This window comes from Lepisma saccharinum, chromosome 23 (genome assembly GCF_977018435.1).
Source record: "Lepisma saccharinum chromosome 23, izLepSacc3.1, whole genome shotgun sequence".
In the NCBI taxonomy this organism is placed as follows: Eukaryota; Metazoa; Arthropoda; class Insecta; order Zygentoma; family Lepismatidae; genus Lepisma; species Lepisma saccharinum.
Window position 1 is genome coordinate 38,745,785 of NC_139251.1, and position 20,952 is coordinate 38,766,736.

At 38.4% G+C, this 20,952-nt stretch overlaps 1 protein-coding gene across 1 annotated transcript; it reads left to right on the plus strand.

The window, feature by feature from the left end:
- The first annotated feature begins 768 nt into the window (after positions 1-768).
- sca (scabrous) lies at positions 769-20,117 on the plus strand. Its single transcript, XM_083144555.1, has 8 exons — positions 769-1,063; positions 7,154-7,451; positions 9,373-9,420; positions 10,293-10,344; positions 11,317-11,774; positions 13,543-13,780; positions 14,628-14,816; positions 17,954-20,117. The coding sequence occupies exons 1-8, from the start codon at positions 846-848 to the stop codon at positions 18,391-18,393; spliced, it is 1,941 nt and encodes a 646-aa protein (XP_083000681.1). The 5' UTR covers positions 769-845; the 3' UTR covers positions 18,394-20,117.
- The last annotated feature ends 835 nt before the right edge of the window (positions 20,118-20,952 follow it).

Sequence of the window (20,952 nt, forward strand, 5' to 3'; positions counted from 1 at the left end):
AATAAAAGCAGCTCTATGCAGATGAATGATTTTATGCACACAACCGACCTCCATGGCGATATGGTGAGCACAGCGCGTTGCGACTTCAGGGCTCCCGTGTTCGAATCACAGCTTGGGCATGGGTCTTTGTGAATGTACCTACACCAATTTCATATCATCACTCATCGTCACGTAGCGATTATCCAAAAGTAGAAGAAATGCGACGCTAAATAACTCAATCAAACACACACCAAAACAACGGCTGAAAATATTTCACATATGCCGCCTAACTTGTGGTAATTTAAGTGTAAATTTGCCCTCCCCCCCTTTAAAACCCACGAGAGAGAAAATAGATGAACCTTTGCGCAGATGCAATGCCATCCAGGGTAAGTATGGCTAGAAACATTGTCTAATTTTTTGACCAGCATGTCCACAAGAATGCAGGAAGTATCCGGACATGTACGTTTTTGTTTGATCCTGTGTCGTTTCGTTAATACGGGTTTGGAAAGCAAAGACTCGCATTTTGTGGTGGTGCCTTGTTCTTCACTTTGCTCAGCAGCTGCTGAGATTAGGGGGGAAACCATCTGGAGAAATCTTACCGACATGTCGCGAGTCTGGCACGAGCTATGGCTTCAAGAATGATGAAGCCCTCTGGCTACAATTAAGGAGGTAGCTAGGATTCGTCTTACACCTGCCCGTCCCTGAAAATCATTTGGAACACCTGCCGCTACTGCGCATGCGCGTGCACCATCTGCCTACCCAAGTTATAGCCTGCTGTGTGGCCCGTGTTGTGTTTTCAGGAGATATCTTGTTGGTGCCGTAGAAAGTTCGGGGTAGTTGGTTGGTGGCGATCGACAGGAGTAAACATGTTTTGTGGTGCGGTGGCTGTTCTGGTGCTTTTCTGTGCGACTACCAGTGCGAATCTTGCCGAAACTGTCGAGTCTTTGGAGAAGCAAGTGCGACAGTTGGTGGATCAACGGGTTCAAGATGCGAAGCGCATGGACTTGCTAGAGCGAGCGCTGGAAAGGACTACTGTTTCCAATCAGCAAATTGTGGAACTGAAGGGCGAAGTGGAAGTGTTGAGGTATGTGCGAGAATCTTTATGTTTTGTTTGTTTGTTGTGGCAAATACTTCGTGTGTTACTTGGCAGTCTTGTGTCTAAGATCTTTCTTTATTTTCCAGCAGTTCGTACCGTTGTAGGTTCATCATAACCTTTTCTGTGTGTATAAATAAAAAACGCCTTGATTTGCAAGAATGTACTAGCTTTATGCAATAGTTGATGTTAAAGGAATGCGAAGTAATTTTAATATTGGGAATGTAAGTAAATTGTACAAATGAAGTGGTAACCAATTGGTTCTAAAGCTTTTTTGTTTGTATAGGCCATATTTTACGTCGCTTTTCCTCCACTTTTGCCCAATCGCGAAGATAAGGGTAAATGATTAGATGAAATTAACGAAGGGACATTTACACAAAGAAATATGCCTATATACAGGATTCGAACCTGGAACTTTTGTCGGCGATATCGTGATTCTACTGCTCAACACGCTTGGTCATCAAGCCGGTTCTTTTTTTGTTGTTGAAGCCATGGTAGAAATGCAAGTATGAAATAGTGTATCGGTTGCTAGTTCTTCTGTAGCAAAGCTGATGTTGACAATTTGGAAATTGTATAATTGGCGTGACCACAAACCACGAAGGGGTGTATGGACGGATGCCTTCTTTTTGAAAAATCGAAAACCACGACCCAGGGCAGAGGCGGTGGGTGCTTACAGACTACCGTGTGGTACTGTCTTGAAACCAGTGGCGTGACCAGGGTTATAACCCCCTCCCCCCTTTGGCTCAATATTCCTAAAAAAAAAAAGAACGTCAAATTTAGGAAAATATAACAAAATTGCTGATTGCATCAACAATGCTACCGGCAACAAGCGATTGGCTTCGTGCATAATTTAGCGAATATCTATTAATGAGGGCTGACTACCAAGAAAAAGTATGCGTAACCCCTCCCTTTCCAAAATCCTGGACACGCAACTGCTTGAAACGTAATAATTTTGCAGAAGGTTCAGAGCGAAAAACGGGATCCAAAACTCCATACATAGCAGCTCTAGTATGAAGAACATCCGTGCCATGTTTTACACTCAAAACGAACAATTTTTCTTAGTTTTTGATCATCGAGGCATCTCTAGGAAAACGGCATTTTATCCAGCATATATGCAACCCCGCGACACATTCAAGATTGCCGCTGAAAAATGAAATCGATAGTATGTTGTGGAAGCAGTAACATACCTGCAGATGCGCTGACATGACAAAGTCGCAGGTTTTAAGCTCTCCCAGTTAAATGATGCACGTATCACTAATTATTCATACCAGTGTTGCATATTCCACTTTATGCTGTACCCTTTCCATGATTGGCTACTGGATATGTCGAATATTTTTTTTTTGTCCTTTTCCGACAGATAAAAGAAAAGTCAGTGGCAACCATGATGCTGAAGAAATAAAAAGTACGTTTTTCGAAGGTTTCTAGGGTAAAACAGAGCAAAACTTTTCACTTTATTTGAGCGATGGAAAAGTTTGTTTGGCTTGTAACACTGCATACAAATATAAAATATAGTTCGTCCCCTAAATTAAAATCCTGCATACTCTACTGCCACTAGAAGGCCATTTTCTTATGCATTATATCCCAAAGGTGCAAGGCCTCCTCGATGGCGCAGTGGTAGCGTCGTCGCCTTGTAATCAAGGGGTCCCGGGTTCGATACCTGGTGGAGGTACATAGTGGTTCGGATCTCACTTTAAACTGTAGATCCAGTCCCTATTAGCCTTACTGTGCATAAAGTGGACTTAAAACACCAAATCAATCAAACCAAAGGTGCAAGATTCAACTACAAGTATTTCTAAGAGCTCCTTACAGAAAAATAATTTATTTTAAAAGTCCATTTATGCTCAGCTAGTCAAATCGCGCCCGCCGAACCACTATGTACTTTCACCAGATGTCGAACCGATAACCCTCGATTGCAAGGCGGCGACTTTACCACTACGGGAGAGAGAGAGTGCTTCTAGAAGATGCTGTTGCGAAGCAAGGAAAAGATTCACCCTGTTTTTAAACAATAATACTCGATCTTATCGACCAAGTTTTCTGTGATGTGCGCCCATGTCCTCGTGTTATGCTCTATCAGTTTGTTTACTTTTCCCACGCGACAGTGTTGCCACAACCAGAAAGTACAATTTCCCTGTAGGAGGTGCAAAATGTTTCCCATTTCATCCAAATATCCCCTTCATTTTAGAAAAATTACAATCATGTAACGACATGGTTTCACATACGAATTACAATTTTATTCAATAGACGAGAGAAAATATGAAGGGAACAATAAAGATTTTTGGCACTTCGTGAAAGACTAATTGATTTAGTTTATTTTACTTCTCTTTTCTTCCACGTTTGGATAATCGCGAAGAAGAGGATGAATGATGATGTGATTAAATTGATGAAGAGACGCTCACAAAGAGCATCCATGCCCAGGCCGGGATTCGAACCCGGAAACACTTTGCGAAATCCAACAATTTCATCGCGGCGATGAGGAAGAATGGTGATATGATCAAATTAATAATTGACACTCATAAAGAAAACCAATATCCACGCTGAGGTTTTTGAAACCGTGACCACTGGCTTGATTGGTTTTATTTTCCCCTTTGACAATTTTCGTACAATAAAAAGTACACCAAAAGAGCAACATATGGATTGAAATATTTCTGATGCTTGTGGTAACGACAATATCCATAAGAAAGCGTAGATCAAAATTCATGGAAGAATATGTTGCTGGTACAGTGGTTGGCGAAGGGCACTGCGAATATAGTTCTGGATTCAAATTCCGAGAATGGGATAATTTTTGTTTGGTTTTATCGTCATACTCCATCCAGTTGCCGAGGGGGGGAAAAAGCATGTAAAACAAACATGTACTCATTCTCAGGAATATATATAAATACAACACTTCAATCCACAATAATATGGCGTCTGGGCAATAGGAAAGGGTGTGCAGCTGTTCACCATAGCCTTAGACCCGCAAGTGGAGAATGTCCATGCATGGTATCTCTGTTGCAAAGTAACTGGATGGGACGTGAAGTCAATTAGGTGATAAGGATTTCAACAGAGTAAATATGAAATTACAGTTGACAGGTTTCCCATGTCACTTATCTCAAACAGTAATGTTAAACGGTGCGGTGGATAAATGTATTCAAGTAGGTGATTGCGCAAACGACAGATAACAAGCATCCAGTGGCAGCAACTGAAGAACAGCTGAACTGTAAATTCGAATCCAGGAAGGGAAAAGACAGTGGCGTGTCCAGGATTTTCAAAAGGGGAAGGGGTATATATTTTCAGTAGTCTGTCCTCATTTTGCCATCATTTCCTGCCTTTGACGTTGTTTTTTTAGTAATACTAGGCCAAAATGGGGGTGCGGTTATGACCCCACCACCACCACGCTGGGAAAAAGTAAGATATGAAGTGCAATTAGATTCATAAATGTTGCTGGGCAAATTCTCAGCTTTTATTCATTTCCGTCTACATCTCGCGTGTTTTTAAGGAACACTATTTTACTGAAAATGGGACAGAGCTTGTCAAATGCTTCCTTGTCACTTTGTTTAAATTCTTTGACTCTCATTGCGCAGAACTTAAATAAATGAGCATGGTGACAATTTACCTGCTAAAATTGATGTACCCTACTGTACGTCAGCCCCATCGCAGAGAAAATACGTCATATGTCACTGCTTCAGATCCAAATCCAGTAATTTTCTTTTACTTCATCTAGTTGATGACTTATATAGTGTGGAACCAATGGGACAACTGATGAACACGTTTCCTCCACGAAAAAATAATTCCTCGAAAATTTCACCATCTTTTCTCGAATTACAACACTGCTTATCGTGAACCGATCCTGTTTCGTGATTTTATTTTTTAGCAATTTTGCAACCGCACTATGGCTAGGAATAGGAACCTTAATTTTTCGGTGTCTTTTTTTCAAAACTGGTTATTACGTTTCCGTAGAGGGTGGAAAAAAGCGGGAAACATCCATTTACATATAGATTCATGTAGCTGCCAGAATTATTTAATGTATAACACGCACTATATTTTGCTTTTGGATATTTTTTTTTTGGAAAACATGCGCGTTATGGATACGTAATTATGATACATTTTATTTTGTTAAGCCTAAAACTGAAGAATGATGTATTTTCGCGGCATTTTTCTTTTTGTAAGCACAAAATGTGTTGAAATTCGCGGAAATACCACAATTCGCATTTCATGCCACGTTTCCGTTATTTCGCGATTTCGAATGGACGAAAATGTGTCATGTCACTGCACATACGCAAATACTTTTTTTTTGTAGCAAATATTTTCGGGGTTTTCGCATTTGCGAAAAATCAAGTATCCGTAATGGGTCTCCCTTATCACATAACGCAATACCAGCCTTGCGTTCTGACGTCAGACGCGGAGTGCCTATGGCAGGCGCGGCTCGTGCATAATTTTCCTGGGGGTTCACCAAAATTATGTAAAGTGGACTTATCTAAACCTTTTGAAACACTACACGCTTTTGTTCGTAGAGATAGTACTGGGAAAATTTTCAAATTTTGGCCGGTAGATTACTGACAAAGTTAATTTGCTTTATGTTCAGATAACAGTGACAGCACCAAGGAGTGTGTGTGTAGGGGGCGATCATTTTAATTTAAGATGTTCGTATGGTATTGTATTTAGGGGTATCTCAGAATTCAGAAAATATTCTCGCCTCAATTTTGCCTCTTCCACTCTTGCCAACTCTTTTCTGGTCCCACCACTGTCAAATAGACTATATTATTGGAACTGGATCCTGAACCTACAGTTAAAAAATACAAATCTCTGCCTGCTAAAATGAGTATGTATCAGTAATCGAACCCAAGACCCCTTGATTACAAGATAATTCTTATATAACTATTCGAAAGTATATCGCTAAATCAAAGCGATTAGATTCCATTCTATGCAATATGTTAACTTCTCGCACAGCAACAACTACACTCCTTCCAATACACAATCCACCTCACTTCACTCAACGTATCACTATGCCATATATATTTCAATCACCAGCCATGCACTTCAAAACAAACTAACAAGTATGGAGACAATGACACGTAACAAAGTTAAATGCGCGCGTCCCTTCGAACACCCTCTCGCGCCAGAGTATAACTGATCGCACGAAACCCAAACAACTTTTTGGTCGTCTTCTGACGTAAGTGCGAAATGCCTTCATTGTTAGGTTAGGCTTGAATAAATAGCAAATATTACATTTTTGGTCAAGCACGGTAAGCCCCGAAAATTGAGTGTATATATTCTAAGACAACTAAACCTAAAAAGCCTAACATGTCAACGAAAGCATTTAGTCTGACGTAAGAAGACCAAAAGGTTGTTTAAGTCTTGTCCGATAAGCAACCCCTCGCCCTCGCGCTATTTTTGACTTTTCGGCTCCTTCCACCTGAAGTGTTTCCATCTTAAAGATGAAAACTCTGAATGTGTAGGCAAGTTGTTTTCTATCATGTTTATCTTATTTGTCCCATCATCTTTACTTCTAGCTTTCGTTCGGTGTTACCTCTACATTTATATTACACCCTCTTCATTAATCTAATAAGTGTTGTAAAATATAAAAATACAAAGAGAATGCCAAATGAATTCAAATTGAAACACATAGTGCAACACTAGAAGAGAGAAGAGCGTGATTCACTCCAGCTCGCTGGTGATCCTACGAACTGCGCATGTCCGTTTTGACTAGACGGCCTTCCTCGAGTCTCAGACTGCATGTATTTTCGCCATATGTACGCGTCGAGCTTCTGCTAGCCGTCCTATGCTTTTAGCATGGTAGGGGTTGCCTTGCGGAGGTTCAGCGGAGGCTTTGCACGAAACGGAACTAGAGGGGAGCTGAGTGGCTCTGGCCCGCGGTTTCTCCTTCTCACGAAGAGAATTTGGCACTCTACGCTTATGAACTTCTCAGTTATTGTTTATTTTGTATATTACTGGGGGTTCACTGCACATTTGCGCTATACAGCCAACCGCGCCTGGCCTATGGTCACCCTATATAATACTGAAACTTGAGATTTATTTCTGGTAGCAAAACTCATGTTTGTCTCCCTAATAGCCATAAAAACAAATGTCCCCGTTTCTTTCCAGGCGCTCTGTACAAAGCCCCACCAACCAGCTGCGTAACGACCACCTAACGCTTCAGTGGCTGCACGAGGCTGTAAGTGAACTCCGACACGAGTTGAACGAAGTTGCTTCAGCCCAAAATCTCTCCGCAGAACTACAGCAGAGGCAGCAAGTGGAATCCGACCTAGCCTTGCTCCGTTCCGACGTAGCAAGTTTCAGGAAGGATTTGGACGAGCTGAGGGCGGAACAGCAGACGACGACGGCGGAATTTTCGGAGCGTGAATCTGAAGCGACGAGACGGTGCGACATGCTGGCTGCAGAGGTGAGCATTATGTTGTTATGGTTGCTGGGGTTACGTTGAAACGTGACCGCTCTGGGGGAAAATGGAAAAATGAATGAAGAGGCAGAGGGGGGGGGGGGGCAGGAATATCTTTCTAAGAGGCATGGGCCTCGAAAGGGGGCGGGGAGGGTTGAACGGGTCGGTGGACCCCCTGGAAATTGACATCGTTCATTTAAAGATACATGAAAGCTGAAAGTTTGTTATTCTTATTGTTAAGAACAGAAATAAGCTATATTCTACCATTTCATCTAAAGAACAAACGTTTTGCAATTTTCAAAATTCTATTAATTACAGTTGTAGGTAAGAGGGCACACAACAAACTTTATGAAAAGAACTTAACATTTAAAGCCTTTTTTTTTTTAACGAGACTTGCAAAAGTTAATATCAAAATGCATTTCAGATACTAACTGCATAAAATGCAAAAGAAATAATGGAAAATAGTTGTTGTGCTGGTATTCATTCGTTTGGTGGATCGAGTCTCCACATTTATATAATTATTATGATTATTTCGAATAAAATTTATTTTGTTAGTTAATAATACTTATTATTTCACGTCAGGCACGTAGCTGATGTGTTCGGGGGTAAATTTGAAATCTATTACATGCACAGCTACCCAAAAAAATAATTTGAAGTTCCTTGCAATCAATACAGAATATCATCGTTATTGCCACATACACTAATCTGTGTTCATTTACAAACTTCTGGGAATTTTTGGATTCAATGTTCTGATCTTGAAAAATCAATACAAAATTCTGCTTTTGAAGAGGCAGCCAGTTTTTATTGCGCTGTGCATTTAGGGGACTGTAGGTAGCCCCATCAGCCCCTGGATTCGCTACGTTCTTGATGCCAGTATCCTCTGGCAGAAATGTGCTTTTTGCCGTATGAGGAAATGCACTCCTTAGCCTTTCAAATGTGGATATCAAAGCTTGAAAGAAAGTGAAACGTAATCTTATTAGTTTTCATAAAAGTTCTAGTGGAAGTCCATTTTAATTACAAAATTCAATGAAATTATTTCGCATTACAGTATAGCAAGATTCTTCAACACTTAAGCAATAAAAGCTTTTCCTTTGTTTTTGTACGTCGATGATCCGTGGCTTATGTTACAATACATTTATACAATAAAAACGTTCTAAATATTAGCTCCGACAAAGTGGTAACACAGACCGTATGTATGGAGTCGTGTAAATGATATCACCAGGTCTAGTTATACGAAATGGACTACCGATTTTTCGCAAAATAGATAGTACGTTTCTGAAGAAGTATTTTTCAGTTCCAAGCTACTTTTTAAGGGAGTTTGTCCCTGAGGAAGGAACGCCACTGGTTATAATTATCCCCGAACTGATAATGCCAAGGTAAACACTACTCTTTCATGTGAAAATTTCGCCAAACAAGTTAATCTAACTGCTATGGCCTTTTAAATTACGAAAGTGCAGTTCAAACATCGTATAACATTTCGTGGCGCTAGCATCGGCACTTGATACAACCTTGTTATACATTCTTCCACGTCTTGCAGGCATATGATCTTGTCATGTAATCCGATAACCTCCAAGAACACACCCAGATGCCGTTGGCATTTGCTTTTCAGCAGATCGGTTTGTAACGTTAGAAATGTCCGCACAGAGGTTTAAAAACCACTTTCCCCAGTGTTGGCTCTGGAATGGTAAAACGAAGGGAGACTAGTTTTCACACTTGATGGTTTTTATATTTGCTTTCTGCGGCCGGCGACTTTGGATTGAGTGGTTGACCTTGATTCACCGGACAGAAAGAAGACTACTTAATCTCAGAAAGTATTTGATGGCACGTTCATGAATACGCAAGCCCATTTTAAACATTAGCAGCTTACAAATTATTGCTACCTCCTAATGTCTTGTTGAATTCTAATATTAACTTTTCTTTCTTTCAGTTAAAAACAGTCAAAGCAAAATGGAATGCTGCTGTGAGGACACGCAAGGTGAGGAATTATCCTGTTTTCTTCGTTAGTTTTTCCACGTATCAACACGGTTTATGTCGATTTTCTCTCTCATGGATTAATCGCGACCATGATGAATCATAAATTGTGAAATGGACGAAATTCATGCCTTTACCAGGATTCAAACCTGGTTTTTGAAGTTTATACCAAAAGTCACTCTATTTTAATATCATAGTTCCAGTGGCCTGCTCGGAGGGTCCTTTGATACAGCATTCCTAAAAAAGGATCATCAAAGGCAGAAAAGGATACCAAAATGAGGGTGGACTACCAAGAGTAGACATAACCCCCTCACCTTTTGAAAATCCTAGGCACGCCACTGGATGGTTCTAGCTTGAGTCTCTTTAAAAGGAAACAATATTTCTATATCTTTTCCCACCAGTAATGACGCCACTGGCGTCATTTTCTAAAGCTGTCTTCCACAATATTCATCAAAGCTTGTCTTACTGTAACTTTTAGATGTCAAAGGGAAGGTGATCATGTAATTTTAGTCATCACCCTTCACACTTATCTTAATTGAAGACTTATTGTCTACCTTCAAGAAGGGGTAAGATTTTCCAGAATATCTTTAATTCAAAATCAAGCTGAGCTGGTATTGATATGTGTTGAGGCTAGTGCCATTGAAAATAGTGTCTGGGGATGTAAAATTATCTTGTGATCAAATCAAAGAAACAACCTGCAAATCTTGGTACTGATTAATAAGCAAATGCTATTAGTGGTTGGTAATGCAAAATTATGAATTTCTTAACATTACTTAACATTGTAGTAAATTTAACATTTGATTATGTCGTGTTTCTGTATGATTATGCAATGTGAGAAATTATAAATTATTTACAATTTTTTCTTTGGCTTTTCAGGGTTCCCAGGTCTTTTCCAACCAAGCTGATAATGTTTCTTCTGATAATAGCAGTAAGTATAACTTTTTATAGTTTATGGGTTTAAACAATGAAAAAATATTCCACATACAAATGCACCAGTTCCTTAGATATCAATGGTAGGCATGCTACTGTGCTATTGATAAGTTTTAAAAGGAGGAGGCAGGGGGTTGGTGGATTGCCTTTTGTTATCAAGCTTCCCCCAAAATAAAAATAAACATTTGGAAAGGGTTCCCATTAAATGGTTCTTGCCTTTGGTGCAAGATGTCAAGGGTTCAATTCCCAGAGGAAACCTCTAAAATTTTGGTGTTCTACCAGCATAGTGCGGTCAAAGCCAGTAATGGGACTTAATGCGCTGACCACACATCACCCAATGGAGAATTCACTTGGCAGTTCTGCCAAGTAAAATTTAACTAAATTCTAAAAAGAAACCACACATCACCTTTACATGAACTTTTTGTGTACATTTTCTAATGAAGTGAGAGTGTAGTGTGAGTCAGTGACATTTGGGAGAAATATTAAAGCTAAGTGTTAATAATATATATATAGTTTTATAACACAGAAATTAGAAAAATAGAGATAATAAAAACTTAACAATTACTTATTGAATTGAGTAATATGTTAAAAAATTTGACATTTTCATGATTCATATGTCATGTATAGACTCCATACAGGCATTTAGATAAGGGGAGGGGTTGGGGGGGCTGATTCCCCTCAAAAAATCTTACAAATATCTAATTTAAATAGTGCATAGAGATCCTTCCGTAGCAGGATTAAACATCTTGTATAATTAGTTGTAGTATGCTGAGAAATTCCTACCTGCACTTTCTCACCTTTAGATGGTAGCTGCTGCTAAGGGCCTGACTGCATACAATGATTGATCTGTAAATAAAGACTTATTACACATTCAATTAACACATTGAGAAGTTCAAAATTACAATGGGGGAAATGAAAAATATGTTGACTATGGAAATAAAAGAATGTGACAACCTAATGTCTATTTCAGAACATGGATCCCGGAGTCACACTGAAAGGAAGTTGCGTCACGGACGAATGTTTCAGCAGATCCAAGATGTTGAAGGGAGAGAAGAGGAACTCTCAAATGCCTACAAAACTTTAGAGAAACGAGTGGATCGCCTGGACAAACAAACTAGATTAGCGATGGAGGACAGGCCTAAGAGCCATGCCATGAAGAGATACGATTACATCCTAAAGGACATTCAAGAAAGGCTCTCAACCATGGAATCAGTCTACAGGAACTCTTCAAGAAATTCTGTCAACGTTTCGCAGAAGACTGAAGATTTAGATCGTCTCCATCTCTCCCTGCTACATTTGTTAGAATCTGTTCAGTCACTGGAAAGTTCAATGGATGAAAATGTACCCAAACTGCAACAGGAGGTCTCCAAATTGAAATTTAATATGGATCAAATGAATGCTAATATGGATGCTGTGAATGAGAAACAGGTATGTTCGTCATTCTTTAGGTATGGGCATTATGAAATTTCAGTCAATACTCAAAAAGAGCCAATAACTTTACTGTTACCGGTAAGTGATATTTTACCAAACCAACTTAAAATTGCAGTTGATCCTTTGGGAATATGAATGATTCATTAACATAATTAAATAATGTAACCAGATGACTGAAATGGATTTTGCTTCGAGAAAAAATTCTACATTTTTAGACATTTACATTACAAAACTGTCCTGCACCGTGGAAGGTATCATGCTTTGGGCTCCGGCTACGGGACACATACAGGTTCAAGTCTCCTGGGGGAAGCGTAAAAACTTTTCTCCTGAGAATTCGGCCTGTGTATGTTACTGGTAGCCACCCACCATCGTGAGAAAATTGATGGTACGAATGAGTACCGTAACCTGATGATAGAAACCTACAACAAAGACTGGGGGGTTTGTCGTGCTGACAACACCTCACACCATAACTGGTTGAATGATCTCCCACATTGGCAGGTGGGAGTGAGGTTCGCAGTCTGTAGGCAAAACCAAGACATATGAATTCATAAAAAGTAGTTTCACAGTAAATTATAGATAAGACAATTAACACTCGTATGAATTCTCTGAAGCAATAACAAAGAGAATTCATCTATTATGATAGATCTTTTCTCTTCTAGATAAAAAACAAAATCTTCCAAACTCAATGAATTGTGAAGTAATTATTAAAGGAAATTTCTATTGTAACACTGTGTATGTATGGTATTGTACAAAACTAACTAACTAACTCCCTAGCCTTCTTAAACCCGAAGGTTCATGGCTGCAGCAACACAGGCCTTCCATCTTTCCCTATCTTGAGCAAGATCTATATACTCTTTTCCATCCCTACCGATTTTCCTTAGGTCCATCTCAACGTTGTCCCTCCATCTTCGTCTTGGCCTTCCTACAGGTCTCTTACCATCAGGTTTCCCAACAAGAATCCTATAAACTCCTCTTTCCTCTCCCATTCGTGCCACATGGCCTGCCCACCTAAGTCTTCTTGATTTAATTATTCTAATAATATCTGGACATGAATACAAATTATGTAGTTCTAAATTATGTAACCTTCTCCACTCACCTGTCTCCTCATCCCTTTTAGGTCCAAAGATTTTCCTAAGGATCTTATTTTCAAATACTCTCAATTTATGTTCCTCTTTCAATGTAAAGGACCAAGTTTCACATCCATATAATACTACAGGCAAAATTACTGTTTTGTATATTTTAACTTTTAGTTAAACGAGAAGACAAAAGTTTATGAAGAGAGAAGTAACATGCATTTCCTGAATTAAGCCTACTTTTTATTTCCTCTTTAATATAATTTTCATTTGTTAATATTACTCCTAAGTATTTGAATTTGGAAACTGGTTCAAACGAGTTGTTATCAATAATTAGATTTTCATTATTACCTAACACTTGATTTCGGCCTGTAAGCATATATTTAGTTTTCTCTTTGTTAACTTCCAAACCTATCTCTTTAGCAGTTTTGAAAAATATTTTAGCATTATTCTTAATTGTTTTCACATCATCCCCCAGTAAGTCTACATCATCTGCATATGCTAACAACTGAGTCACACCATTTAATTTTAGTCCTTCTTTAGTTTCTTTTACCTTCCTAACAGCATATTCTAAGGCAAAATTAAAGAACAATGGAGATAATGCATCTCCTTGTTTTAACCCATCATTGTATTGTACATGTAACACAAAACCATAATCAATCAAACTACAGTTGGTGTTTTTTTCTTTTCAGATAAACCAACAAGATACCATTTTGTCCATAAGTCAGGCTGTCTCTTCAGTGCAACAGCAACTGAGGACTGAGCCACAGGACACAAAAGTTTCATCCTGGACATATCCTACATTTGTGCAAAACTCCACTGAAAATTCAAAATTGAACAAATCGCAACCTCAAACACTGCAACAGTTGATTCAGAAATTACATCATGTGAGAAACATCTATGATGATATTGTTCATCACCTACCAAAAGGTAAGTTCATGGAGTTATTTTCTCAGTTTTCTGCTAGATACTAATTGTAATGATGTGGTGTTGACGGGAGCAAGATGGCAGACCTTGACCATCAGAACCACAGAGTTTATTCTTTTAAAATAATGCAAAAGAAGCTCGATATTTAGACATTTTCTATTTTTAAAAAAGTAAAGCATGGAGATTACATGTTTATATCCATAAAATTGTAACAAAATGGCAGAATATTGAAATAAATTGTAAGGTATAGATATATATTGGATCGGTAAAATTTTATCGATAAACTGTACCACCAATATGCCTATATCGGGCGGTACCGATACAGTACTATTTAATTGGTCCCATCCCTACTCCTAGCTAATGTTGTTACTATCTCCTTATCTGTGAACAACATATACCTTACATTGTTTCCACTTTACCCCTTATCTATAAGGAAATGTCGCTGATATTAACGATGTTGATTGATTTGTTTTTTTTAAGTCCACTTTATGCCACTTGATGCACAGTAAGGCTAATTGAGACTGGACCTACAGTTTAAAGTGGGTTCCGAACCACTATGTGCCTCCACCGGGTATCAAAGCCAGGACCCCTTGATTACAAGGCGACGACACTACCACTGTGCCATCAGGGAGGCCTTAATTACGATGTGATTAATTCTCCATACTATTTGCCTGTATTTGAACCTTAAATCTATTGAGTTCTGACAAACGGCACATCTCCACGTACTATAAATCTACAATCTTTGTTAATACCTATGTAGTCATGTGTTGTTAAGAAATTACATGAATTCAGTTCAAAACTTTAGGTAATAACAGTTGTAAGAAAATTAATTTCCTTTTTATTACTTTAGATTGCACAGCTGTGGGAGGTAGAAGCGGACTTTACCTTGTGGCTCCAAATCCAAATGAACCCCTTCTTGCATCCTGTGACCATGAATCTGGTGCTGGTGGTTGGACGGTTATCCAGAGAAGATCAGATGGCAAAGTAAACTTCAACAGAAAGTGGGATGAATACAAAACTGGATTTGGATCTCCAGCTGGTAAGAATAAGATTTTTGTAGTGATCTTCTCGTTGTAGACATTATTGGGCATAGGCAACACTTTACAAGCACACCAAACTGAATTTGCAGTAAAGACGGTTATTAATACGCATCAGTGACATGGCATTACTTTTTCAAAGGTGTTACCGTCCCATCAGTACGACAATTATTCTGCTAGAAGTTATCATCAACACCCCCCCCCCCAAAAAAAAGATCAACAACATACCTTCGACCTAGATTTTTGTCATTTCGTTCCTTTTTTGCAATCTTCTCAGTGATTTAGCCACAAACACTCCTAGCAAGAACTACCACTCATTTGAAAGTTACCACAAGAAGAACCCAATGAATAGTGGCCAAGCCTTGTCAATTGTTAATTTGTTTCTTTGCAAATGAGGTGGAAAGGGGAAGAAAATGAATGACACATTTCTCGGGCCAGTTTGAAGTTTGTGAGGTGAGCAGAATTCTGCTACTCTAGCCAGTGAAATTGTCTGAGGGAACTCCAGCTGTACAAATTACTGTTGCCAACTTAGTATTTTGGAGCAAGGTTTGTCCAAATTAGGAATTGCATGAAGGAACTACAAGGTAACCAAAAAAGTTCTTGCCATTCTAGAGCAGTGATAAACAAAGAGCAATACAGTGGACGGTACATACCTTTAGGTTTCGAAGTAATCTCCATCAGCATCCAATACCTTTTGCCAACGTTCCTGCAGCTGCACAATACCCTGGTGATAAAACTTGGTGGGCTTGGATGGAAAGAAGTCCGTGAGTGTGTTCCGCAGGTCTCCCTCATTTGCGAAGGATTTCCCACGGAGTTGGTTGTCGAGGGAATGAAACAGATGGTAATCTGTTGGTGCAAGGTCTGGTGAATATGGTAGATGGCACAGTGTCTCCCAGCCAAGTTGCTGAAGGGTCTCCCGGGTGCTCTTTGCCACATATGGCTTGACATTGTCATGCAGAAACAGCACACCCTTGCGATTCACCAATGCCGGCTCGTTCTGCCGCAATGCACGGTGCACCCTTTGCAACTGCTGAGAGTAGAGGTCAGCAGTGATGGTCTGACCAGGTGGAAGGAGCTCGTAATGCACCACTTGCCGACAATTCCACCATACAGAGAGCATAACCTTTCGTGGGTGCAGAGGTGGTCTTGAGGTGTGAGGAACAGGGTCACGTGGTGACAACCAATGTCTGGTACGCTTGGGAGTGTCTAAGAGGACCCACTTTTTGTCACCAGTGAGCAAGCGATCAAATATGGGTGTGTTCAGCTGCCGAGTGAGCAAGGACAAACAGGCTGTCACTCGTTGTTCCTTGTTGGCGGCCGACAATGTGTGGGGTGCCCACTTGCTTAACTCGTATGACTTCCCTATCCCATGCAGGTGCAGTCTGACTGTTTCAGCGGAAACATGGAACCTTTCTGCAAGTTCATCACACGTTAGACCACTGTCCTCCTTGATGGCTGCTTCCAGGGCCTCGTCATCCAACTCATGTAGTCGTCCATTGCGAGGTTCATCCGAAAGGCTCACATCTCCCGAACGGAATTTCTGGAAACAATGCCTGGCAGTGCGTTCGTTCACGGCATTCTCCCCAAATGCCTGGATAATGCAGCGACTTGATGCGGCAGCTGACAGGCCCACTTTAAAGTCATACAACAAACACACGCGAACAAGCTGCTTCGATACCTCCATTTATCTTCGACACTCGACGAGCTATGACTGCTGTGTGTGCGCAACGTGCCTGTATTACTGACAGTCGATGGTCAGACTAACTCCCGATCGCTTGACAAGCACGTGCGTCATTTCGTTTCCTCTCTGTGAGCGCATGATTAATGAGACGTCAAAAACGGCAAGAACCTTTTTGGTTACCTTGTATATTTTCGTCTAGTACTTAACCGGTCTCAGTTGTAGTGTAGTGGTTTTGCAGTCTAGCTCTAGTTGCTTCAGAGAAATAGTATTCCCATTTTAGGTGGGATTTAGATATTTTCTGCCAATTCGATGTGACAACACTGGCATATACTGGCTGGCCTGACCAGCAACTGGGCCCCTGAACAGGCATATGAATAGCCCCTTGGCACACTGTCCCAAAGACATCCCCCACTCTTCCCTTGCATTGGCATCCTCTCCCCTTGTTATCTCTTCAGGGTAGTGGAACTGCCACCCTCTTTGTTTCTGTCAGCTGCAGAAAAATGTCCTCTGCAATATCTACTTGACAGCAACGTTATTGGTTAATTAATGTATTTAACAATGTTGTTATTTTATTCAAAACACTTTTTAATTATTCACATTTGGCTGTTACCTGCAGTAACACCGGTTACATGCAGATACACATTAACCTGGTAGCCTATTTCATGTAACAATTAGTGTTTTTATGTTGAGTAAGGCAATGAAAATAAGTAATTTTCCTTTTCCTTTTTGCATATCAAATTGGAATTGTGAAATAAAAATTAGAGAAGTTGAACTCAGTTGTATGCCTGAGAAAGGATAGGATTATGATCACTCCTTGGCCCAGAATTCCCTAAAAAAATCAAGTGCAGGAAAATATGGCAAAATGTATGACTGACTACTAAAATAGGAAGATATAATACCTCCTTATGAAAATCCTGGACACAACATTGTTGAGTAATATTTTAATTGCAAATATTTACTATTATGTACTACTCACTAAAACTCAAAGAGCAGTTTCAACTATATCCTTACATTTTTCTGTGTGCTCACATAAAAAGGAAATTTTGACTCAATATATTTTAAGATGCTTTTGTATTTTCTATATACCTATTCACTATACTGGTTAAACTCTTGAAAAGTAAATTTGTACAGTCTTTTATAACTAAAAATATTACTCCTTCAGAAGTTGCATTAACACTACTTGAGAAGACATTACCAAGGATTTTTTTTACATCTTGCTGTAAATGGCATATAATATTGATTTTGCATAAAGTACAAAGCTGAATGTGTATCCCTTTTAAAATCTAGAATATTAAAAATGCTAATTTTAAAATGCATAACACTGACTTGCTGGCCAAACATGGTAAGTGGTACACTTTGATCTCACCACCAAAATTCAAATGCATAGCATGTATTAAAGTGCATTAGTTTTAAAGAGTTTATGAATTGTTGTAACTAATTGTGTCTTTTCTTTTCTAGGCGAATTTTGGATTGGTAATGACGTACTTCACATGCTAACACATGATAATTGCTCCATGTTGAGGGTGGACTTACACGATATATATGGAGCATCCTGGTTTGCAGAGTACACACATTTTCATGTTGGTGCAGAAAAGGATGGATATCGATTGCATGTGTCAGGCTATCAAGGAAATGCTAGCGATGCTCTGGATTACCAGAACAACATGCAATTCAGCACTGTTGATTCAGACAGAGATATAAGTAACACAAATTGTGCAGCCAATTATGAAGGTGGTTGGTGGTTTTCACATTGCCAACATGTCAACTTGAATGGACGTTTCAATTTGGGATTGACCTGGTTCGATAGCTCGAGAAACGAATGGATTGCAGTTGCATCGTCGGAGCTCAAGATTCGAAGGAGATTCGATTGTCCGAAAGAGGAAAATACTCAGACATAATTGTCTAGTGTTTTTGTTGAATAATGTTGTTTTCTTGTTGAAAGTTTTATGGATTAGAGGTATTTATAAGAAACCAAAGAATGAATTATTCATACAGTTAGTCAACAATTTTCCATACTATGACCAAATATATGAAAAGACTCGATAGAACTGAGGTGATTAGTGGAAGTGAATAAGTCAAGTGTGAAAACAGGGTTTATTATGTTGCATTATAAGTTTGAAAAAGTGACATAACTTCAAAGTTGTAGTGAAGTGCAATACACTTGGAGCCATTATGAAGTGTCAAAAGATTTTTTTTTTTAAACATGCTTGCCATATAACTTTTGTTACGTGTATCACATTTCAGTCATATTACATATCATTGTGTTTATGAAATTTGTATAAAACAACTGCAGAAATGTGTTGGTCCTTTTATACATTGTCTTTGTACCGGTCTAATTGTAGAAACTGTAGCTTGCTCAAAACATTATTTTGTACAATTTGCACAATCACAAAGTCATTGTTTCTGAAACATATATTTATTGTACGTGTTCTTGAATCTGTCGGTATACGCTGAAAAGCAAGATAATGATACAAATTTCCATGTTCACATGTATTGATAATATTTTATATATTTTACTGAAAGCTACAAGTATAAAATTAAATACTGCTGACAATATTCTTCCAACTTTCGCTCAAATAGTTTCACATTAGTGTTTCATAAAATTGTGTAACATCCTCAACATGCAAGAACAAGTTAACATAGATAGGGATGTGATTAGTGAAAAATAAAGACTGTTATTGGCAGAGCCAAAGCCAATTTACTCAGATAAGTTTGCATTTCATTTTTCTGTGTAGTTTATGTTCGTGATCGGTTTTGCCACTTTTCACTGAAAATTGGCAAAATTGATCGTGAACAAAAACTACGCGGAAAAATGAAACTCGAACTTATCAGAGTAAATTACCTATTTCCACGTAACTGCCAAACAGATATCTTTAGATACAATGTGAGCCAAAGGCATTCCTTACACAGTGTTTATCTGACATACTTAATTCTTTATAATTCAATTCCTTAATTTATTCTTCTTTCTAAAAAAGTAAATGAACTATACAGTTTAGTGAACCATTTAGGGCACTTGAACTGTTCTATTTATCATTGTTCCTTAATAAATGAATGATATATAAAAGAAAAAGTTTTAAAAAAATCACAATTTTTTGCCAAAAGCTGTTACTATACATTAATGTGAACCTATACAATTTTATACGTAGTACTTTCTCAACTGATCGATTCAATTTCATTAATTTCAATTAATCTATTGTTCATTTACAAAATCTTAAAATGCAGTGTCGCTGTCATGACAACATAGCACACTGAATATGAAACAGTGATATTTTTCAAAAAAATATTTTCACATGTTTTATTCCAATAGACAATCTACTAGGAGGATGTGCATATAATGTTACCAAAGATGTAAATATATGTTTGTAAGAGAATTTGATGACATGTACGTGCCAATTCTTTATGGCAAATGCAAAGCCATAGAAGATTGTAGAAGATTCTTCAGTCTTGAGTGAGTGAATGGTTAGTCATTTAGAATTGTTTACCTCGCAGATTGGTAAAGAAAAGGTGTTGTAACTTTTTATTTATGTAATTACAATGATGAAAAGTAGTGTGTGCCATAAAGTGCCTATATATTTGCGCATGTATCCTGCAGGTAATTTGTAAATATATGTACATTTTGTAAAGACAATTTCTAGTGAAATAATAAATTATAAGTTCATAACTAATGCATTTTTAGTGATTAGTGACATCAGCTGGTACACACATCACAATCATTAAGTGCAAATTTTTTTTCCTTCCCTAAAAAGACAAAATTATGAGGATTTTCTCCCAAAATTTACAACAGTTCCATGACAGAATTTTGTAATTCTATTTCTATTTTTCTTATTTTTACATAATTTTTCTGCCTCTTGAGAGTAATAGCACTGATGATGATGAATAATTATTAATCTATGGTACCCTCTTCTGTTTGTTAATTTGCATTGTATTATATTCCCAACCCATTGTACTATATAAAACTGTACTATATAAAGCTTCTTTGGTGTAAATGTGAAATAGGTGGAGCGATGCTTTACATAAGTTTTCCTGTTGAGAATGCTTCTCTGAAGACACTGGAAATTTTTGTCACCTTGTAATCAAATGGCCCCAGGTTCGATACCTGATGGAGGCACATAGTGCTTCAGATCCAGTCTCAATTAGCCTATCTGTGTATAAAGTGGACTCATAACAAAAACTAGGAAATACTCCCAAGTTGTGAAGATGGAATCATCCTGCTCCTCCATTCCTCACATTGCTGATAATTATTCATCATTCTTCCTCCTTCTCAGAATTAGCCAAAAGCGGCAGAACGTGACTTCAGATAAGAGAATAACTAAAAAAACATTCTTCATTGTCGTAATTAGCGAACGTTACAGTGAAGAGACTTAAAAGTAGGAAACATACATAATTTTGGAAACTATATATTTAATAAAGGAAAATTGTCATTTCTGCCCGATGTACGTACTTTTTACAATATCATA